Source organism: Stigmatopora nigra, chromosome 8, assembly GCF_051989575.1.
Source record: "Stigmatopora nigra isolate UIUO_SnigA chromosome 8, RoL_Snig_1.1, whole genome shotgun sequence".
Classification (NCBI taxonomy): domain Eukaryota; kingdom Metazoa; phylum Chordata; class Actinopteri; order Syngnathiformes; family Syngnathidae; genus Stigmatopora; species Stigmatopora nigra.
The window spans coordinates 14,325,797-14,349,323 of NC_135515.1; the positions used below are offsets into that span (position 1 = coordinate 14,325,797).

At 47.2% G+C, this 23,527-nt stretch overlaps 1 protein-coding gene across 3 annotated transcripts in view; it reads left to right on the top strand.

The window, feature by feature from the left end:
* The first annotated feature begins 4,339 nt into the window (after positions 1-4,339).
* phf12b (PHD finger protein 12b) overlaps positions 4,340-23,527 on the top strand; it is a 38,692-nt gene continuing 19,504 nt past the window's right edge. Inside the window, exons 1-9 of one of the 3 annotated variants that reach the window (XM_077722652.1) lie at positions 4,351-5,298; positions 5,588-5,769; positions 7,671-7,743; positions 11,463-11,549; positions 11,628-11,916; positions 12,026-12,146; positions 12,225-12,357; positions 12,434-12,598; positions 17,154-17,297. In XM_077722652.1, coding sequence (XP_077578778.1) covers positions 5,233-5,298; positions 5,588-5,769; positions 7,671-7,743; positions 11,463-11,549; positions 11,628-11,916; positions 12,026-12,146; positions 12,225-12,357; positions 12,434-12,598; positions 17,154-17,297 — 1,260 coding nt within the window. In that variant the 5' untranslated portion in view covers positions 4,351-5,232. Of the gene's footprint in view, positions 5,299-5,587; positions 5,770-7,670; positions 7,744-11,462; positions 11,917-12,025; positions 12,147-12,224; positions 12,358-12,433; positions 12,599-17,153; positions 17,298-23,527 lie in introns of all 3 variants that reach the window. The other 2 variants (XM_077722653.1, XM_077722650.1) reach the window with 2 other exon arrangements.

The window sequence follows — 23,527 nt, forward strand, 5'->3', positions numbered from 1 at the left end:
CCGGACCCTTTATTTCTGCTGAGCGCTCTGCCACTCGTAGATTCACGCGGTTGCGCCTGTAGAGAGTGCTGTGAACATCCACCACGAATGAGCGAGGACCAACTTTCTGAATGCATTTGCCCAATGGCCATCCCCCATGCGGTCACCCGGGAACGGATTCATTCTGATCTGTTCTCCCACATTTAGCTCTGGGAGGTCTTTGGCGGATCTGTCGTAGGTCGATTTCGCCATCCGCCGTTTCCACACCAACTAGTCAGTCACTCCGACCACCACATGTGGTTGCAGTAAGCTGTCTGGAACTGGATTTGAGCCTCCTTGACATTAATCGCAAGGCGGGGTTACTGCCTGTGTCCTCTGTGGGCGCGTTGCACCAGGGGAGGATGGCCACCCATCCGTCTGTCCCATCTGCTTTCGGCCGCTTACAGAGCGATTTGACTATCTTTACAACCGCCTCGGCTTTGCCGTTTGACTTCGGATAGCAGGGCACAGTGTGGAAGATTGTCTCTTTATTTGAGTGAATACAAACAACAGCGTGTAGTATTATGGGTAGAACTGAGAAAGTGTTGAAGTGATGACCCTCTAGATGTCCTTATACATTTATATAATCTGTAACAAACTTCCCCCTTTTTTTCTTCTGTCCAATGGAATTCCAATCAGCTGTCAGGAATAAATCATCTGTGTACAAAACCCTGGTCTGTCTCCTCCAATGCGGAACACGCTCCATTATTAGACAGGATAAGACAGAGTTAGGAATTAAGTTAGGAAGTAAGATGATGACACTTTACGTCTAACAGTGGCTAACTGAAACGGGAACGCGTGGTTGGTTAGCCGATGAGAGAGATCCAGGGGCCGGGAGTGGAGCTAGCAAGCGGGGTGACAACTCAGGGGGCGAACGACTTCCCGCAGAGTACATGATGGTTGAACCGTACTGTCACGTTTTTGGAGACGTCGTGGCGTGGAAACGTGGAGTGGCCTCATGTGAAGGGAAGGTAAGGACGATGGAATGCTAAAACAAAACTTTAATAACTTAAGCGGGAGTCTTAGAAAAATAGCATGACTCGCCGTCAAATAACAAAACCAAACCTGACGGAAAGACAAAGTAGCGTATGTCGGACGGTCCGTGCAATAACAAAGAAATCTGTGAGGTTTAAATAGACAAGACTGGAACTAGTTGTTAATGACGCGCAGCTGGAAACAAGAGGGAAGTGCAAGCGAGGGGGGACAAACAAGATAAAAGGCAAACATGCATACAGAGGGGAAAAACAAAATGACCCAAACCTAACACTTGGTCAGTTTGGCAAACGTACCGACTGAATACCACAATCTCCGGCAAATGTTTAGCGTGGGGCAGTTCATCTGCACCTTCCGTACGATTGTGTTATAGAGCTAGTGCCAGGCGCATTGGGCTAGCTCAAGGCTGTACCAGGTGTCCAAGGCTGAGCAGGAGGCATTAAGGGAGTATTCTGATTCACCTGTCATCATTTTTTTTTCAAGATAGAGCCGTCAAGCGTCAGCCGGTGGCAGCGGCTTTGTTCACTCTTATTTAGTTTTTTGTGTTTTACAGCCTTTCTCTTTTTTAAAATTACATTTGAATCTTTTTTAATACATTCTTTTTTAGTTTACTTTTTACTTTAATGTTTTTACTACTTTATTTTTGCTTGGTTTCTTTCTGCTAGTTCTTTTTGGAAACCTCTCAGCCATGCTTCCGCTGCCATTCACATGGAATCAGCTGTGAACAATACGCCGCGGAAGGAGCAACACCTCGATGCCGCTGGAAATCCGGAGCTGGAAATCCGGAGCTGGAAATCCGGAGCTGGAAATCCGGAGCTGGAAAAAAGTGCCGGGAGAAGAAGCGATGCTTCAGATTCAATCTATTATGATGGGGAAAGTGAGATCCTTCCCTGATAAGATGGAAGAGCTGTTGGCGCTTAACAGGCCACAAGGGGAGTATCAAGAGTGTTGTACTCTTACTGTTGATTCTTCAGCTCCAGACTACTGAGGGACTGTGCAGATAAGCTTGGCAGAGTGATTCCGCATATTGTCAAACTCGGACTCAGTCTGCAGAAGTCTGCCCCCCCCCCTCCCTTGTGGAAGATTTCCTGTGTGTGGTTCCAGTTATATCTAACTCTACAATGTATTTTTATTGTGTCTGTATCCGTTTTTGCTACTGCAACCAATATGGCGCCGCTCAAGTGGAGACCGAATCCGGAGACGATTTGTCCGTTCAACAAAATGTCCGGCGGCGAATCCGGCGACGAATAATCCGTTTGACGAAATGACCGGCGGCGAATACGGCGACGAATTGTCCGTTTGATGAAATGTCCAGCGGCGAATACGGCAACAAATTGTCCGTTTGACGAAATGTCCGGCGGCGAATCCGGCGACGAATTGTTCGTCAACCAAACGTCCGTTCAACGAAAATGTGAAATAAGGATTGTATTCTTATATTTAATCTTGCACCCTTCTGCACTCTTAGAAATTTAAAGTTGCTAGAATATAATTTTATTTACACCTATTGGTTAAAATGTGTGGGGTTGATATGTTCATTAATAATTACCTTTCCGATATAATTATCAATCACTGCAGGCAGACATTTTATTTAATTATTGACATTTAATTAAATAGATTGCATCACTGATAAGAACCTTAAGGGTCGATAGATCAGAGCGTCAAGCCTTCATTTTGATCTCCAAAGTATCTCCTCGAACAGTAATTCCCGTACGGCTTTAAAGCCATAAATCAAAACAATTACAAGGTTATTGATTAATTCAACATGCGTGAGCAAAAACAACATCTGTAACTATAATAACAATCAAGGTATTTTACCAATAACAAAACAGGAAACTAAAAACAAATTTCATTTGGATTAAAACAATCACGCCTTCATTTGACATAACAATTATATAACAATTACATAAAGAAGCCAGAAGTGCGTCACGAGGTATGCACACTATGCGAGTGTTGCTGGAAGTGGCAGATAACCGTATCTGTTGTTAGCCGGAGACCTTTGCTGCAAACCCAGATCAACAGTCCTCGGTGCCCAAGACTGGGTTAGATGGGTTCGGATAAACAATCCTTGGATAAGCAGTCCTTGTGTGAGAGGACTAGTTGACTGTTTATGACCCCGAGCACTCTTCGTCAATAGGAAGAATGATTTAACAAAGAAATGATTTACTACACATTTATATATAATAGTAATACATAATATCCCCAACAGTGGTGTAAATAAAATTGTGCTAAATAATATTTCAATTTTTGAGGTTATTACTAATTATTTTTTATGTGTTGCAGCTGGAGCTGCAGCAATGGTTTTATAGCTATAAAATTGCGACCGGGCGATTCGCCGAATGGACATTTCGCCTAACAGACGTTCCGCCGAACGGACGTTTCGCCGAACGGACGTTTCTATAATGGGCCAACACGTGGCGGGAGGCTCAGGCAGGAGTTTCGCCCCCCCCCCCCCCCCCTGGACGAGAGGGTCGGGGGCGCCGACTCTCCGGGCCCTTCGAGCAGCCAGGGTAAGGTGCCCGACAACTTTTCAAAAATTCTGGTCTGTTAAGGTTATGGCGCTCGGCCATCACTTAAAGGACCAGCGCGGACACCCGCCGGACTGGCCACTCCCACGCCTCGTCAAGGGCCGGCGGGGACGCCTGCCGAACTGGTCTCTCCCACGCTCCCGTGTCATCTTTTTGGAAAGAAATCTGATGGCGACTCATCTCGGCTCAGCTCATTTTCTGAACCGCTTTATCCTCAATAGAGGTGCTGGGGTGCTCGAGCCGATTCCGCCGATTTTGGGCCAGAGGCAGCTCTGGGTGTTCGGAGTATAAACAATTTAGCTGTTTTCCGGCAGTTGTGAAGTTTCTTCTAATTTGATCATTCCTGGCCGTTCTGGACATCCTGTTCCTTCAGTTAAAGGAGGGGTGTTATATTTTTATAATCCTTTACTTCAACAAATGTTTAGGTTAATGTCCACTTTGGGTGGAGGCAGTGAAAGCTTTAAGAAATGGAGTCAGAACGGTAATATTGCCTTTTCTTGAGGCTAAAGAGAACTGGTCATGGAAGGTTCAATGATCTCTTGCCTATATTTTTGTTAACACTTCTCTCACCAAATCTTTCACCATAAAGAAAAGAACACCCCACAATGCCATTTTAATTGTAACTTATGAATCGGTGTGAGTCTTGATCATTAATTTTTTTAAATGCTATATTTTATCAACGGATTGGTGTGTAAAATGTGCGATATACGAGCGGTAGAGCTAACCCTGTGGCAGTTTAAAAATCATTGTTGAGTGATTTAACACAGTAAGGTAGGATGAAGCAGAAAGACCTCAAATTGGCATAATTAGGGCTCTGATGCATGTTTGTGCTGTGCGCATGAGCCACCACATTGTTGCTCAGCCGTCACGGGTAGAGGGGAAATGACGCATTGTTGCACATGCGCCGTGCAAATCATGTAGCCTTGACGATTTTTTTTGTTGAGGGTTCGGTTGAGGTTTGTGATACAAGGTAGAAATAGTTCCTGGTGTACAAATACTGTACTAGTGACAGCGTTTCAATCGCGCATCTACTTTACTACGCATGCGCCACTTCCAAATCGCGATTGCGCCAAAGCGAAGAGGATGTTGCTAGCAGTCAGTGTAGATGCAGTCCTTTTAACAACAATAACGTAATCAGATTTCAGATCTTTGCTCATCTTTAAGTGGGCTATATTGAAAACGCTTCTAAAATTCGTACAATTTGACTCTTGTTCGCTTTCTTGGTAGTTGTGTTTTGGAACTACGTCCTCTGTTTACAATGGAAGTAGGGAGATTTGCAGATTTAGCAGTCTCATTTTTTGCAGGAGCAAAAACAACAATCCTGGCTGGCTAGCTAGGCCGCTTTTCGGGCAGACAACGGGCCTATTTGTATACAAGATACGACATATTGGATTCATTTTACGTCTTAAAAGTTGCGCAAACAATCCAGTGTTTTTACACGGGATTGCCGTTTATTTTTGTTATTGTTGTCAAGTACAGACGACAAGGTAACGAATCCCTACCTCCGCAACCTTGACTGGTTGACGTCGTCTTTAGCCCATTAGCCGGCTAACGAGTTCTAGCGGCTCTTGGGCAGCAGTAGGTTGTCCAATTTATTCTTACATACATTGAGGCACCTTGTTGTCTCGGCACTTTTTGGCGTGTTGTCAGTAGCAAGACGGATTTCCTTTAAATCGGACAATTTTGCTCTGGATGAATGTGGGACAAAATGGAGACCCCAACCATTGTGTACGATTTGGATACGTCTGGGGGCTTAATGGAGGTAAGTGCCTTAAAATGCACTTTACACAGAAACACTGTAATTATATGCACTCGTCACATGTAATGATTATTCATTGTTTCTATTCTTAGCACCCCAGTGTATTCTAATGCATTCCCCGACCATTTAGTATTTTTCCCCGACAGTTTAGTATAATATTCTGGTTAAGGAAGCCACGGTAACGAGCGATCTTCAATCTTGTCATGGAATGACAACCAAAGGCAAACTGCTGAGATGTAAAGTATGCAGTTTGTTGAGAAGTCTGACAGACTGTGCACAAACCCATCCCTAGCAAATTCAGACTCTTCTGGCGCCCCCGAAGTCTGAGGAAGTCGACAAGAGAAGTCGGAAGATGGGGAGAGACGCCCGGAGAAGCGGCAGGGCCACAAACCACGACACTTGTGATAGTTGTAGAGAAGGAGGTGATTTGTTATGCTGTGACCACTGCCCTGCAGCCTTCCACCTTCAATGTTGGTAAGTTGTCATTGTTTCCTCAATCCAGAGAGCTCTGTGACTGGTCTCGTAAAGTATCTGTTTGTTCAACTGTTGTACGGACGCAAGTCCTGTACTTACTATGCTGCCAGTAAACAGATTTCATCAGGAACATTTTGTTTATATTTCTACAATAAAATGTTCCTCTCAATGTCACACCTGTGAAATACTACATGTTTTCGTGCCTTTACAAAAATACAAGTATACAAGTACAATTATCAAGGGTATTTATTAACTATTACAGTTACAGTTATATGGAAAGACAAAAGTATTATATCTAAATATGTTAAAAAACAAGTTATCGACACTTTAGTCCAAGTCTTCTTTGTCACACCAGAGAGGCATTTTTCTTGTACAAATATTGCTTTTGTTGTTGTCTTGACATTGTCAATACGATTGCCAAATTCAAGGGCTCCAACCATGTGGTCATCAGTGGTTATGAGTGTGTTGACATCCTATCATCATGCTAGCTTCAGGACCTTATCTATGGTGCAAATTCATCATAATGCTGGTTCATTTTTGTGTTCCTCGGAGGCAGAGTGTCTTACTACTCATGAGAATTTCCAGTTTCACCCCGGTGATCAAGTTTAAGTGGCAGCGTGTGCGTAGGTGTGCGTAGGTGTGCGTAGGTGTGCGTAGGTGTGCGTACGTGTGCGTAGGTGTGCGTACGTGTGCGTACGTGTGCGTACGTGTGCGTGCGTGTGCGTGCGTGTGCGTGCGTACGCGTGCGTACGCGTGCGTACGTGTGCGTGCGTGTGCGTGCGTGCGTGCGCGTGTGCGTGCGCGTGCGTGCGTGTGCGTACGCGTGAGCGCGTGAGTGTACGTCCGTACGTGTGCGTAAGATCAATACAGAAGGGGAAGTATACGTATGCACACGTATGCGCACGTACGCACGCATACGCACGCGTACGCACATGTACGCGCACGTACGCACGCACACGTAGGCGCACATACGCACGCACACGCGCGCGTACGCATGCGTGCGTGTGCGTACGTGCGCGTAAGTGCGCATACGGGTGCATACGTATACTTCCCCTTCTGTATTGCTGGTTGACAGAAATTTTAGGGGGGAAAAACTATCCACAGACGATCGGCTTCGACGACTTTTAGCAATGCTTCTGTTGTGTAACAAACAAACGTCAAAATGGGCAATTGCATAATCCGTAAAGACTTTTCAGATTTTAATCTTGAGGGGAATTGTGAAACCGGGCTCTTTTTCATATCTAGAGGAACTCATTTGCTTAAGTAACCTTAAAATTTTGTACCTAGAGATGTTCCTAACTAGAAGTATGACTGTATTCTCTTGAATTATGTGAGAGATCTCTTCCTCAACGTACTGTTTCACTGCCCTGACCTTTGCCAATTTCAATCTGTCTTACGTCTGCAATTTTCAGCATGAATTTTGACATAACACAGGGAATTTAAGAGGCATTTTCAACTTCGATTCAAGATCAATGCAATGCTGAACGAGCATAGTCTTTCTGTTCGCGATGTGAAATGTCATCCGAAGAAAAGGCACGACGTCCTTCTCGGCTGTTTGTATTATTCAACGTGCCATTCTTCTTTTGGATACACATCCAGCCTTCCGTACCACCCATTTCAGTTGCAAAGAAGAAGCTTTTCCCAGACTTCTGCCATTGCTCATCTCTTGTCTTGCGCTTACAAGTTTCAGTGTGGAATTTGACATTTTTATGATTTTTATTTTATAAACTTAAGAGAAAAAATTGCACTGTACTGAAGCCGCAAATGTTGAACCCATGAAGGGGTGAAGGATCACAGTATTGGGACAGGCTTACTTCTGTTTAATTTTATAAAAGACTGCTGTTTGATATTCTGTTTAAAAACTGACAATTGACTCACTATCTGATTTGTTCGACTCACAGTGACCCACCACTGAGTGAAGAGATGCTTCCTCCAGGAGAATGGATGTGTCACCGGTGCAATGTTCGAAAAAAGGTGGGTGTGTAGTAGATTTGTGAAATTTTGGCCATTCTTTTAATTCATTCTGAACCAGTCTGCCACACAAGGAATCTATCCCGGCTAATTGGGGCCACCAGGTGAGGTACAGCCGAACTTGGCCAGCCAATCGCAGGCACAGTGAGACGGACAACCATTCACGCTCACACTCATACCTAGGGGCAATCTATATTATTCAAGCAGCCTTTCATATATGTTTTTGGGATGGGGGAGAAAACCAACGCAAATCTGGGAGAACATGCAAAATCCACAAAGTGAGGACCAACCTGGGATGGAGCCCACGACTCCAGATTGGTGAGGCCAATGCGCCAACCTCTCGGCTTCCAGGCCGCCCTTTGAGAGGTATAAGTAGTAGTAATAAGTCTTGCTTAGGTCTTAGCTCAGTGTTTTATGAGACCTGTAGCGTCTGCCAGAGGCTGTGATCTGGGCGGTATGGGTCCCAAACAATGGTCCTGTTCATCCACGGTGTATGGTTTGGGTACACCTGGATTGTCCTCACCACAGTGGCCGTAACCATGTAGTACTTGATGTAAGACAGTACTGTGTCTGTTACAGTTCCAAGTTCCTTATTGTGGAAAGCTTCCCACTGTTCTCTTCAAAGCAGTCTTGGAGTGGGGGAGGGAATCATCAGGCCATGTGATAATGAATAGCCTTTTGTTACCAGAAGTTTAAGATATTTTGGCAGCCATATTGCTTCTAATGTCAAAATATCTCAATTCTTTTGATGGTTTACAGTGTTCCCGTGCTTATCGCGGTTAATGGGGACCGGACCCCCCCGCAATAGCTGCGTATCCGCGAAGTAGGCAGGCCCCTTCAAAAATGCTTAAAGAAACGTATAACACGTGCACAAAAGCACCACCAAGCATAAACATCATAGTAGTCAGGATGGAGGATCTTCTGCAGTTTTTTTGCACGTAAGAAACATCGTTATTGGGAGTTGTGAACATTGTTTTTTTGGGCGGTGAATATGCGCCTGTAAACAGCCATGACGTCATCAATGCGATTCCTGAACTCTCACCATGTTACTGACCATTTCTTTGGCCTTTTTTGATGCAATTACTAATTCTTATTGAATATTTTGTTTCCACCTCTTGTAAAATGATGTAATTTATAAATTTTAACTTAATTTCTTTCAATTTTTTATTATTTTTTTCCCGAAAAAAATCCGCGAAGCTCTGAGTCCGCGATAGCTGAAGCGCGAAGTAGCGAGGGAACACTGTATATTACTCCAATTGTTGTCACTTTCGAAAAAGAAACAAAACAAAAAAAATCAAGGTGAAATTTTGTAAAATAGGAAAACTACAGCAAGCAGCCCCCGACTTTACTATTTTCCCGTAGATAAATTACTGCGCAGTGACTGCTGGGATATATCTTTTTTTTTTTTGTCAATACGTCCAATGGATTGTGGCCTGGCGATCGGCATCAACACTAGCTAGCTACTATTTGCGAATGTATTGTGGCCTGGCGATCAGCATCAACACTAGCTAGCTACGATTTGCGAATGGATTGTGGCCTGGATATCAGCATCAACAGTTGTGAACCATGGAAGACAGCATTGGAATAGTTACGCTAGCTACTGGCTAGCTACTGGCTAGCTACTATTTGAGAATAGATTGTGGCCGCCTGGACGAACGTATTAAACTAGAGCGTTTTCGATGGACAATTGTTCAATTCTGACACAGAAAATGAGGACTTTGATGATTTTGCGGGTGATGATGATGTGAATACAATGTAAAATAGCTAAATAAAGTACAACCCAACTCAGTCATGCTTCCGTTGCCTTTTTAAAAATGTGTTTTTAGCGTGCGGGTGCAGCTTGCATTTGGTGCATGTAGTACCAAATTAGTGTGTTCGCCGTTGAAGGATATTGATACTATTAGTGCAAAGTTAACACAGCCGTTAACCTGGATGTATTGACAAAAGGTCTATATATCCCTGCAGTCACTGCGCACCATACATAGCGTCTGGGGCTATTACAGATCGATAGTCGTCCATAAATATATCTATATGCCATGCCTGGCTGCGTCTAAAAGAACGGTGCGTCCTTTGTGAGTGTGAAATACAGAAATAGCACTTGTTATTGACACTGCGGCTAAAAATCTGATGCGCCAAATAGTTGTGAAAATTCGGTAAATGGCAGCACCCTGACCTCGCGGAGATGGCCTTGCTAAGAAGGCCGCGTGGCAGCCTTGTTAAGATGGTCGTGCCCCGGCATCCCATAATGACTACACTCCGACCTCGCTAAAATGGTCGTGCCCCAAACGAGCGGTGACAGGAATATTTCACGTTTTATGCAAGATACGTTTTTATTCATGAATTTCATTCATAGACGTCAAAATTAATTTAGTTTAGAGTTTTATCTGTTTATGTTTTCTCTACTTTGAAATAAATTACCGTATCGGCATTCACTTGCGTCATGACTTCACGGCGCATGCAACACGCCATTTTATCGTGATGTCATCGTGTCAAAACGCCGTCAACTTGCAGTTTTTTCCAAGTCGTGTTTTATGCGCATATAAGCCGTACCTTCGGTTCAGTCATCATTTTTTTTACCCGACAAACCCGGCATATAAGCGCATAAATACGGTACCTTAGCATCCGGTCGGATGTAGACAGCAGTGATTATAACAAGGTCTATCTCTCTGTGCAGAAAGTAGGGTACGGGGAACAGCGTCTAACCAGAACAGTACTATTGTTATAGCATCCTTCATTCACATAACTGCAAAGCCCACTGCCTCTTTTTGATGAACACTCACAAAATACAGGAAATAAGGCTGAAGGGTGCCACTGTCAGAACTGATGTAATCCAAGTCTAGACAGGGGAATAACTACGTGTCTAAATGCAACAAACTATATGTATACCCCGGGGTGTCTAAACTTATCTCAAGTCCCTCTATGCAACCCCAAATCATTAACTTTGCCAACCTAAATACTAAATATAACAAGGAGTAATGTACTCATAACATCAGCTGAACCTGGAGCCATCAAACTTTACTTATCACTAAACACTGTGGTTTCTAAAGAAAGAAAGGACTCCACTGCCTCAGCAGTTACAATCACAGGCAGGCAAGGGAGTCAGTCAGGAATCAAGCAAGAATCAAGAGCTCAAGAGAATGAACTGACAAATAAAAGGGTTTAAATAAGGACACAAAGTGAATCTTGATTGGAGGAGGGGTGATGAGGAAGTAGTCACAGCTGTGTTGGGCAGGGCTTTGTCACAGGGGTGGAGCCACAGCTCCATGTACCTGTAGAGGAAATTAAACCACACCCCCTACTACATAGTGTGTGTCCAGGCTGACAGCACTTAGCATGGTTATTTTTTTTCTATGGACCTGACGTTGGAGAAGTATATGCCAGGCAGCGCCGGTTTGAGTGGTTGTTTCCTGATCTCACAACAGGTCGCTCGACAGCCTTGCCTCTGCTTTCTTTCCCAGCGCCTTCTCCGACCCAATATCACACCATGGGGCTGCCTCTAGAGTTGCATTCTCCTCCAGCTTGCTGTATTCCTGGTAAAAGTTGCCAGAAACCTTAATTTGCGGCGGATAGCCGATATTTAATAAATCTAAACGGTTACAGTTCGGTTTTGACGGACAACCTGCATCAAAAGAGTGCACAAGTAGAAAGAGCTTCTGACTGCCGCTAGTGGGGCCATCTTGAAAAGATAATCGTTTTATAACTTCTTAATCCTTATCTTTTAGAAGCGAGAGCAGAAGTCAGAGCAGACCAATGGCTTGCAAGAAAAACCTTTTGCTAAGCGAGCTTGCTCTCCAGCTATGGAGCTGGAGGTAGGTACTGGCGCACTTCGTCTTGATGGCCTTCCTCCAGGGGCTGGATCAGCAGGGCCAGGTCTTCGTGTGGCCCAGGTACGACTCTTGGATCGTAGGAGTAGCAGCAGGCCAAGCAGTCGACCAGGCACACCAACTTCCAATAGTTCCTCGACCCCTACACCCTCAGAGGAGCAGAATGATGGCGAAGAGGAGGTAGCTGAACCTGAGGATGATATTCAGGGAATGGAACACGAGAGCTCTGCATTGTCATCTCCAATCCAACGTCTTAAAAGGCCCTTTCAGCTACTCATAGCAGCCGCCCTGGAGCGCAATCCCACACAGTTCCAGCTACCCAATGAACTTACGTGTACCACTGCACTGCCAGGTCAGTTTGCCGAGAGTAAACATTGTCAAAAGCAAGTTTTTTCTCTTAATATATTTAGCATTTACACTGTTTTATTGAATGATAAGTAATCCTTAATCTATGTGTTCAGGCAGCAGTAAGCGACGGAAAAGGGAAGAATTACTTGGGAGGCCATATAGACGACCACAATATGAACTAGATCCTAACGGTCTGGTACCATTACCAGTTAAAGTCTGTTTTTTATGCAACCGGTATGGGAATTAAATATACACAAGTGTAGTCATATTCTGCATTATTTTGCTGTAATTGTGTTTTATTGTTTCCCATAGGAGTTGCAGGTTGGCTCCTTTAATCCAATGTGACTATTGTCCTCTGCTGTTCCACACTGACTGTCTAGACCCACCACTTACAGCTTTACCTACTGGAAAATGGATGTGCCCAAATCATGTTGAACAATTAGTGGTGAGCAGTGTAGTAACAGTTTTACTTTCTGTTACGATACTTATCATCCCTTCCCACCCTTTTTTGTGTTGATCAGCTGAATCAAAGGAACCTTAGCTTATCCAGTCGGTGCAAGCTTTTTGATGAGTTTCAGGACAGAATATCCCAACATGCTGTCAAGTTGGACTTCCTACGCCGGGTCCATCGGCAATTTACACCAAACTCTAGGACCACTCTCCAGTCCAAAAAAAGGACTATTAAGGTAAGATGTGATTCTGTACTAAGGCAAAACGATGTGTATCTAAATCTGTATATTAAGAGAATCTGTATTTTCTTGTGCTCTAAAACAATTGAATTGTGCCACACCTTTTAAACTGGATTAAAAACACATCTGATGGTATTTTGCAAAGAGACCGGCTTAAATGTCGACAATAACGTGTGAGATTGAGTAAAAAGTTAAGTGTGATGTCCTAAACATGCTTATAGAGCCACAACCCGACCCTCACCTAGCTGGATAAGACCATCTCAACCCCCACTCCGGAGGCTAACGTGGCCACAAATAAAGATAATAAAACGATGGCCCAAGGACACCCTTTATCAGCTGCAGGACTGTTCTTCCCGCACCATTTGGGAACTTTTTGAACACCACAACCTCCAGGACCACACAGACGCTATACTTTTCTACATCAAAAACTGCATGGACAACGTAACTGAAGATGCGGCAGGGAGTATGACATTACCAATTTCAATGACAATAATGTGTCGGTTCACACAGATACCTCCCCAGCAGAGTAACTGAACCGTTTTTTTGCCTTTGAGACTGACAAATCAGACCCAGTCTCAAAACATCCACCACCACCCTGCAGCAGTACACTGAAGCTTCAGGAACATGACGTGAGGCGGATACTGCGGACTGAACGCCAAGAAGGCTGCTAGCCCTGACGGAGTACCTGGGAAGGTTCTCAAAGCCTGTGCTGATGAGCCGACAGGTGTTTTCACAAAGACCTTCAACTCTTCCCTTCAACAATCCATCATCCCATCCTGCCTGAAATCTGCCACCAATATCCCTCTCCCTAAAATGACAACCATTGACAGCCTGAATGATTATAGGCTTGTTGCACTTGCGGCTGTGATCATGAAGTGCTTTGAAAAGTGGGTCGCCCGCCATAATCCTCCTTCAGTTGACACTCACCAGTTTGCCTATAAGGCAAATAGGTCCACTGAGGACACCATCGCCATAGCTCTACACACAGCACTGAGCCACTTCGAGCACCATGGAAACTACGTGAGGATACTTTTCATTGTCTACAGGTCAGCCTTCGCCACTACAATACCGGACATTCTGGCTGAAAAACTCACCCACCTTGGACTATTCTCTTCTATCTGCTAGTGGATTAAAAACTTCTTAACCAACCATTCACAAACTCTTAGACTTGGTCCCCACCTCTCTTCCTTCATTACACTGAGCACCGGCTCCCCTCAAGGCTGTGTACAGAGTCCTCTTCTGTACTCTCTGTACACAGACGACTGTACACCGACCCACCAATCTAACGCCATCATCAAATTTGCCAATGACACCACTGTGGTCGTACTCATCTCAGAGGGGAGAAGTCAGTCTTCAGAGATGAGGTCGACAAACGGTCTTTGTGGTGTTTGGTGAACAATCTCACACTAAACACCACGAAAACTAAAGAAATAATCCTGGACCTTCGCAAACGCAGCACAGATCTGGCCCCACTCCTCATAAATGGAGTATGAATAGACAGGATCCAGTCCTTCAAATTCCTAGGGGTCCACGTCACGGACAAGCTCTCCCGGTCTACCAACGCCACGGCAGTGATGAAGAAGACCCAGAAGTGACTCCATTTCCTGAGGGTACTCAGGAGGAATAACTTGGACTCTAAGCTTCTGGTAACCTTCTATAGAGCCATTGTGGAGAGCTTCCTAGCATACTGCATTACAGTGTGGTATCCTGGAATCACGGGAGTAGATAGAAAAGAAAGGCCATGCAGAGGGTGATAAACACTGCCCAGAAGATCATCGGCTGCTCTCTGCCCTCACTGGATGACATTGCCAGCGCTCGCTACCTCAGCAGAGCCAGGGACATTGTCAGGGACAAATACAACCCATGTCACAACCTTTTACAATTTCAGCAACGATTCTCAATTTTCACCTCCATATTTATTGTTTTAATTGGGAGTACAAATTTGTTACTTTAAAGGGAAAATCTTAAGAAAAATCTTCACAAGTGGAATTTCTGAGGTACTGTATGAATTAAATTCACATTATTAGGGTCAATATCATAAGGAAGTTTATATGCCTGTCTTTGTAAATGCAAAATTTGAAATCATTCAACTAAAAAAAAAATTACAGGTTTACAGAAATTACAATTTTCTTACCGGGAGTTTAAGATGTTTATGCAGCTATATTGCTTCTATTGTCAAAATATATACATTGTTTCGATGCTTCGTATTACTCCAGTACTTGTCACTTTCGAACGAGAAATACAACAATAAAAGGGGGAATTTTGTTTTATTTCGAAATCAAGGCTCCTCACTTCTGCCCAGTCGGAGCACGTTTAACTAGGTTTAGACGGCACCACCCTAGCGAAGATGGCTGCCCGGCTGACCTGGATAAGATAGCTGTGCCCCGAACGAGCAGTCACGTGAACATGAGTTTTTTCACGTTTTATGCAAGATACGTTTTCTTGAATTTCATTCAGAGACGTCAAAATAAATATAGTTTAACGATTTTTCTGTATCTTTTCTCTATTTTGAAATAAATGACTGTATCGCATTCACTTGCGTCATGACGTCCGGCGCATGCAACGGCGCTATTTTGTCATGACGTCATCGTGTCAAGCCGTCGTAAATTTTCAGTCTTTTTGCATTTCATATTTTTATGCGTTATAAGCCGGACCCTCAATTCAGTCATCATTTTTTTGTCTGACAAAAGCTGCTGATATGCGGGTAAATGCGGTAAGTTTTCGTTTAAATTTTAAAGGTTTTCCTATGTTGTCCAAGGCATTCAACTTTTTCATGCTTTTCAGCTGGAGAGATCCTATTTCTTTCACACTTGTTGAAAATGTTGGTTTTGCTTAATAATATTAATCATCCTTCAGTAGTTTTCCCTCATTTGGGCTCGTGGAGACAAAATTATCACAGGTGTCTGAACTTGATTTCAGTCATCGAAAGAGGTCTGAGACAATATCAATTAGTTCAATTGAAAAAATATGTAGTTCTTTATGACACCTAAATACAATTTGCATAAAAATTTGGAACGCTGTGTATAAACGGTATTTGCCCTCCTTCCTGGTTTCTGGGATGTTTTCCTATTTATTACAGACAATTTTCAGTTAGGGTCCATATTCATTACAGTATGGTCGTGGTTCAACTTTCGTGGCTTCACTTAATCGCCGATATTTTTCTGCTGACATTTTTTTACATTTTTAAATGTTTTTACTATTATTTTTTAATTCATTAAAAATGGAAAAATCCACGATCCAACAAGTAGAAGAAACTCCCCTTTCTTCTGCTTGCTACAAGGACCCAGCACTGAAGAATTATTTTTCTCTTATGTTTTTGAAAATGTGCAAATCCACGCTGGATCTCATGAATAGAAACCACTCTTTCTACTAGGATTCAGTACTGAAGAAAATGATATATATTTTTACTATTCATTTTATTCAGGACCAGAACGACTTGCTGTAAAAATGAATTCTGCTGTCTACCAGCTGATTTTGAAGGAGAAAGTCTGGCCCTCAGTTTGTGCGCTCAAACTCCAGCAGTCTCAGACCATGACAACGATCTAAAGCAAACCACTAGGTCAACAATTTTTCATCTCCTGTCGTCCGCTTACAAGTTTCAGCATGAATATTAAGCATTTTAAAAAATTTGGATACTCACCATATTTGCTCGCGTATAAGCCGCTTTTATTATTATGACTGAATCTAAGGTACGGCTTATAGGCGCATGAAAATACGGCATGCAGGAAACTGCAAGTTGACGATGACTATACGACAGTGATGTCGTGACGTCATGGGCATTTATTTCAAAATAAAGAAAATATAAAGCAATTTAAATGCTAAACAAAATGTATTTTGATGTTCATAAATATAATTCAAGACAAATATAATTCAGGGCAAATATAAACCGTATCTTGCATAAAACGTGAAAAAAACACGCGTTCCCGTCACTGCTCACTCGGGGCACTGCCATCTTACCGTAGTTAAAATGAAACTACTGTCATCCCCCTTCAAGAGTGGCGGCTTCAGCCTTAATTGCTCAGTCATTCATATGGAAAGATGGAGCGAAGTTCACCTCTGTGATCAGATGCATGCGAAAATAGTCAAACTTTTTTGGTCTGTTTTTTAAGTTTTAGGCGGGTTTAAAACGCAAATAGTGGTTGGCACAACTTAAAGCCCTGTCTTCACTGCTTTCTCGTCAGACTCTACTACTATGAGTCGGTTTTACGTTTAAATGGGGAACAATACGTTCATGCCTTTTAATATGCATATTTCCTGCATCCCACAATGCACCAAACAACCTAATCACATTCTACCAAAAAAATATTTTAAAAAAGAAACATTTCCGCACAAATGTAGACCTATTTTACAGGACACCATCACTTATTAGAAAGAGTTGGTATGCTATGCGTCATTTGCGAAAGGAATGCGCTACTCTATTACTCTACGGCACCTAAAAAAAACCACCAGCAACATTGTGTTGGAAGTGGGCTAAAGCCCCGTTCATAACTGCAAAACTGCGAACATGAATAGTTTTTATTTCTCACTTTCTCAAAATTTGCTTGATTTTTAGGTTCCGGATGCAATTAAGTTTCAGTACAAGAATCCACCCTTGATTCTACATCCTGCAGGAGTGCGCCAGTTGGAGCTTGTTTGTAGTGGTCTTCCTGAACACCAGTCTGCAAAGGATCTCACCACCGAAACTGAACAGCGGGAGGTAAGTGGGAAAACCAGACGTACCATATTTTAAGACCCTAAGGCAGGGGTGGCCAACCAGTCAGAGACCAAGAGCCACATTTTTTACCGTGTTACCGCAAAGAGCCACATTTTTTACTGTGTTACCGCAAAGAGCCACATCACACACATACCTTTGCTCAGCCAGATTTATTGTAAATGTCACACACCAGCATAGTAATGAAATAAATTGACTCCTACAGTACTAACAGCACAGGCCAGTCATTATCAACAATGAACATTGTGTGCACTGTCTCACACAGACAAACTCTCAGTTCAACCAAGTCCACAAACAAAAATATAATAATTTACAATAGTGTTTTTCTTTTACTATGCATGTTACTTAGTGGGACTTCTGTCATGAAATCAGAGCCTATTTTTGCGCAACATTCGCTCCTTGTGAGCTGTCATTTATTATGAATGGCTTTTATAGCGCGCCCACCACGTGGGTGTACACCTCGCTCTCCTATTGGCTGCTCCCGGGTGAGCACTCTCGCCTTGGTTTGCCTCACAGGGGGTGTGGCTTTTTCAGCCGACGCTCGATCTTTGGGAGACTTTTTGTGTGCGCGACGCTGTTCGTTGTTGCTACTGGTTCACGGAAGCTCTCCCACTCTGTTAAAAACGTTTACTCAAATGACCTTGCTCCTACTGGGAAACTTTGAGGCATTTTCATCCCAAGCACATGCGCATTGGACGAAAATACCGTATTGAACTCAAGCGAAGCGCACACGCAAATAAAAATATAACACAAATACAAACTTTGATATGGACGTAAGAGCCACATGCTACCGGGCAAAGAGCCGCATGCGGCTCGCGAGCCGCGGGTTGGCCACCCCTGCCCTAAGGCTTACTTAAAAGTCTAACATTTTCCCTTACATGGTCGATGCGCCCAATCGGCCGGTGCACCTTGTTTTGTGCACTGAATTAAATTTTTGTATGGCCCTGACCACTTGAGGGACTGGTTTTATTTCTTGCTGGCACACTACTTATTGCGATCAACACGGTGGATGATTGGATTGGGTAACTTTATTCATCCCATATTTGGGAAATTTTGTTGTCACATCAGCAAGAGGATATAGGAAAGGCATTTTACACACAAATAAACAGGTAATAAGTAAGTTGATGCGAGTGCGTGCGTGCGCGCGCGCGAGCGAGTGCGTGCGCACGTGAGTCAGTCAGTGAGTGAGTGAGTGAGTGAGTGAGTGAGTGAGTGAGTGAGTGAGCGAGCGAGCGAGCGAGCGAGCGAGCGAGCGAGCGCGCGTGCGTGCGCGCGTGCGAGTGCGTGCGAGTGCGTGCGCGCGCGAGCGAGTGCGCGCGCGCGCGAGCGAGTGCGCGTGAGCGCGTGCGTGCGCGAGTGAGTGAGCGAGTGAGCGCGTGCGTGCGCGCGTGCGCGCGTGAGCGAGTGAGTGAGCGAGTGAGCGCGTGCGTGCGCGCGTGAGTCAGTGAGTGAGTGAGTGAGTGAGTGAGTGAGTGCGTGCGTGAGTGCGTGAGTGCGTGAGTGCGTGAGTGCGTGAGTGCGTGAGTGCGTGAGTGCGTGCGTGCGTGAGTGCGTGAGTGCGTGAGTGCGTGAGTGCGTGAGTGCGTGAGTGCGTGAGTGCGTGAGTGCGTGAGTGCGTGAGTGCGTGAGTGCGTGAGTGCGTGAGTGCGTGAGTGCGTGAGTGCGTGAGTGCGTGAGTGCGTGAGTGCGTGAGTGCGTGAGTGCGTGAGTGCGTGAGTGCGTGAGTGCGTGAGTGCGTGAGTGCGTGAGTGCGTGAGTGCGTGAGTGCGTGAGTGCGTGAGTGCGTGAGTGCGTGAGTGCGTGAGTGCGTGAGTGCGTGAGTGCGTGAGTGCGTGAGTGCGTGAGTGCGTGAGTGCGTGAGTGCGTGAGTGCGTGAGTGCGTGAGTGCGTGAGTGCGTGAGTGCGTGAGTGCGTGAGTGCGTGAGTGCGTGAGTGCGTGAGTGCGTGAGTGCGTGAGTGCGTGAGTGCGTGAGTGCGTGAGTGCGTGAGTGCGTGAGTGCGTGAGTGCGTGAGTGCGTGAGTGCGTGAGTGCGTGAGTGCGTGAGTGCGTGAGTGCGTGAGTGCGTGAGTGCGTGAGTGCGTGAGTGCGTGAGTGCGTGAGTGCGTGAGTGCGTGAGTGCGTGAGTGCGTGAGTGCGTGAGTGCGTGAGTGCGTGAGTGCGTGAGTGCGTGAGTGCGTGAGTGCGTGAGTGCGTGAGTGCGTGAGTGCGTGCGTGCGTGCGTGCGTGCGTGCGTGCGTGCGTGCGTGAGTGAGTGCGTGAGTGAGTGCGTGAGTGAGTGCGTGAGTGAGTGCGTGAGTGAGTGCGTGAGTGAGTGCGTGAGTGAGTGCGTGAGTGAGTGCGTGAGTGAGTGCGTGAGTGAGTGCGTGAGTGAGTGCGTGAGTGAGTGCGTGAGTGCGTGAGTGAGTGCGTGAGTGAGTGCGTGAGTGAGTGCGTGAGTGAGTGCGTGAGTGAGTGCGTGAGTGAGTGCGTGAGTGAGTGCGTGAGTGAGTGCGTGAGTGAGTGCGTGAGTGAGTGCGTGAGTGAGTGCGTGAGTGAGTGCGTGAGTGAGTGCGTGAGTGAGTGCGTGAGTGAGTGCGTGAGTGAGTGCGTGAGTGAGTGCGTGAGTGAGTGCGTGAGTGAGTGCGTGAGTGAGTGCGTGAGTGCGTGAGTGAGTGCGTGAGTGAGTGAGTGCGTGAGTGAGTGCGTGAGTGAGTGAGTGCGTGAGTGAGTGAGTGCGTGAGTGAGTGAGTGCGTGAGTGAGTGAGTGCGTGAGTGAGTGAGTGCGTGAGTGAGTGAGTGCGTGAGTGAGTGAGTGCGTGAGTGAGTGAGTGCGTGAGTGAGTGAGTGCGTGAGTGAGTGAGTGCGTGAGTGAGTGAGTGCGTGAGTGAGTGCGTGAGTGAGTGCGTGAGTGAGTGCGTGAGTGAGTGCGTGAGTGCGTGAGTGCGTGAGTGCGTGAGTGCGTGAGTGCGTGAGTGCGTGAGTGCGTGAGTGCGTGAGTGCGTGAGTGCGTGAGTGCGTGAGTGCGTGAGTGCGTGAGTGCGTGAGTGCGTGAGTGCGTGAGTGCGTGAGTGCGTGAGTGCGTGAGTGCGTGAGTGCGTGAGTGCGTGAGTGCGTGAGTGCGTGAGTGCGTGAGTGCGTGAGTGCGTGAGTGCGTGAGTGCGTGAGTGCGTGAGTGCGTGAGTGCGTGAGTGCGTGAGTGCGTGAGTGCGTGAGTGCGTGAGTGCGTGAGTGCGTGAGTGCGTGAGTGCGTGAGTGCGTGAGTGCGTGAGTGCGTGAGTGCGTGAGTGCGTGAGTGCGTGAGTGCGTCAGTGCGTGAGTGCGTGAGTGCGTGAGTGCGTGAGTGCGTGAGTGCGTGAGTGCGTGAGTGCGTGAGTGCGTGAGTGCGTGAGTGCGTGAGTGCGTGAGTGCGTGAGTGCGTGAGTGCGTGAGTGCGTGAGTGCGTGAGTGCGTGAGTGCGTGAGTGCGTGAGTGCGTGAGTGCGTGAGTGCGTGAGTGCGTGAGTGCGTGAGTGCGTGAGTGCGTGAGTGCGTGCGTGAGTGAGTGCGTGAGTGAGTGCGTGAGTGAGTGCGTGAGTGAGTGCGTGAGTGCGTGCGTGAGTGAGTGCGTGAGTGAGTGCGTGAGTGAGTGCGTGAGTGAGTGCGTGAGTGAGTGCGTGAGTGAGTGCGTGAGTGAGTGCGTGAGTGAGTGCGTGAGTGAGTGCGTGAGTGAGTGCGTGAGTGAGTGCGTGAGTGAGTGCGTGAGTGAGTGCGTGAGTGAGTGCGTGAGTGAGTGCGTGAGTGAGTGCGTGAGTGAGTGCGTGAGTGAGTGCGTGCGTGAGTGAGTGAGTGCGTGAGTGAGTGAGTGCGTGAGTGAGTGAGTGCGTGAGTGAGTGAGTGCGTGAGTGAGTGAGTGCGTGAGTGAGTGAGTGCGTGAGTGAGTGAGTGCGTGAGTGAGTGCGTGAGTGAGTGCGTGAGTGAGTGCGTGAGTGCGTGAGTGAGTGCGTGAGTGCGTGCGTGAGTGCGTGCGTGAGTGCGTGAGTGAGTGCGTGAGTGAGTGAGTGCGTGAGTGAGTGCGTGAGTGAGTGAGTGAGTGCGTGAGTGAGTGAGTGCGTGAGTGAGTGCGTGCGTGAGTGCGTGCGTGAGTGAGTGCGTGCGTGAGTGCGTGCGTGAGTGAGTGCGTGCGTGAGTGCGTGCGTGAGTGAGTGCGTGCGTGAGTGAGTGCGTGAGTGAGTGCGTGCGTGAGTGAGTGCGTGAGTGAGTGAGTGCGTGAGTGAGTGCGTGAGTGAGTGAGTGCGTGAGTGAGTGCGTGAGTGAGTGAGTGCGTGAGTGAGTGCGTGAGTGAGTGCGTGAGTGAGTGCGTGAGTGAGTGAGTGCGTGAGTGAGTGCGTGAGTGCGTGAGTGAGTGCGTGAGTGCGTGAGTGAGTGCGTGAGTGCGTGAGTGAGTGAGTGAGTGAGTGAGTGCGTGAGTGAGTGAGTGAGTGCGTGAGTGAGTGAGTGAGTGCGTGCGTGAGTGCGTGAGTGAGTGCGTGAGTGAGTGCGTGAGTGAGTGCGTGAGTGAGTGCGTGAGTGAGTGCGTGAGTGAGTGCGTGAGTGAGTGCGTGAGTGAGTGCGTGAGTGAGTGCGTGAGTGAGTGCGTGAGTGAGTGCGTGAGTGAGTGCGTGAGTGAGTGCGTGCGTGAGTGCGTGAGTGCGTGAGTGCGTGAGTGCGTGAGTGCGTGAGTGCGTGAGTGAGTGCGTGAGTGCGTGAGTGCGTGAGTGAGTGCGTGAGTGCGTGAGTGAGTGCGTGAGTGCGTGAGTGCGTGAGTGAGTGCGTGAGTGAGTGCGTGAGTGCGTGAGTGCGTGCGTGAGTGCGTGAGTGAGTGAGTGAGTGAGTGAGTGAGTGCGTGAGTGCGTGAGTGCGTGAGTGCGTGAGTGCGTGAGTGCGTGAGTGCGTGAGTGAGTGAGTGAGTGAGTGAGTGAGTGCGTGAGTGCGTGAGTGCGTGAGTGCGTGAGTGCGTGAGTGCGTGAGTGCGTGAGTGCGTGAGTGCGTGAGTGCGTGAGTGCGTGAGTGCGTGAGTGCGTGAGTGCGTGAGTGCGTGAGTGCGTGAGTGCGTGAGTGGGTGAGTGGGTGAGTGAGTGCGTGAGTGGGTGAGTGGGTGAGTGGGTGAGTGGGTGCGTGGGTGCGTGGGTGCGTGGGTGCGTGGGTGCGTGAGTGAGTGAGTGAGTGCGTGAGTGGGTGCGTGAGTGAGTGAGTGCGTGAGTGAGTGCGTGCGTGCGTGAGTGCGTGCGTGCGTGAGTGCGTGAGTGCGTGCGTGAGTGCGTGAGTGCGTGAGTGAGTGAGTGCGTGAGTGAGTGCGTGAGTGAGTGCGTGAGTGAGTGCGTGAGTGAGTGCGTGCGTGAGTGAGTGCGTGAGTGCGTGAGTGCGTGAGTGCGTGAGTGCGTGAGTGCGTGAGTGCGTGCGTGAGTGCGTGAGTGCGTGAGTGCGTGAGTGAGTGCGTGAGTGAGTGCGTGAGTGCGTGAGTGCGTGAGTGCGTGCGTGAGTGCGTGAGTGCGTGAGTGCGTGAGTGAGTGCGTGAGTGAGTGCGTGAGTGAGTGCGTGAGTGAGTGCGTGAGTGAGTGCGTGAGTGAGTGCGTGAGTGAGTGCGTGAGTGAGTGAGTGCGTGAGTGAGTGCGTGAGTGCGTGAGTGAGTGAGTGCGTGAGTGAGTGAGTGCGTGAGTGAGTGAGTGCGTGAGTGAGTGCGTGAGTGAGTGCGTGAGTGAGTGAGTGAGTGCGTGAGTGAGTGCGTGAGTGAGTGCGTGAGTGAGTGCGTGAGTGAGTGCGTGAGTGAGTGCGTGAGTGAGTGCGTGAGTGAGTGCGTGAGTGAGTGCGTGAGTGAGTGCGTGCGTGAGTGCGTGCGTGAGTGCGTGAGTGCGTGCGTGAGTGCGTGAGTGCGTGCGTGAGTGCGTGCGTGAGTGCGTGCGTGAGTGCGTGAGTGCGTGCGTGAGTGCGTGAGTGAGTGCGTGAGTGAGTGCGTGAGTGAGTGCGTGAGTGAGTGCGTGAGTGAGTGAGTGAGTGAGTGCGTGAGTGAGTGCGTGAGTGAGTGCGTGAGTGAGTGCGTGAGTGAGTGCGTGAGTGAGTGCGTGAGTGAGTGAGTGCGTGAGTGAGTGCGTGAGTGAGTGCGTGAGTGAGTGCGTGAGTGAGTGCGTGAGTGAGTGCGTGAGTGAGTGCGTGAGTGCGTGAGTGAGTGCGTGAGTGCGTGAGTGAGTGCGTGAGTGAGTGAGTGAGTGAGTGCGTGAGTG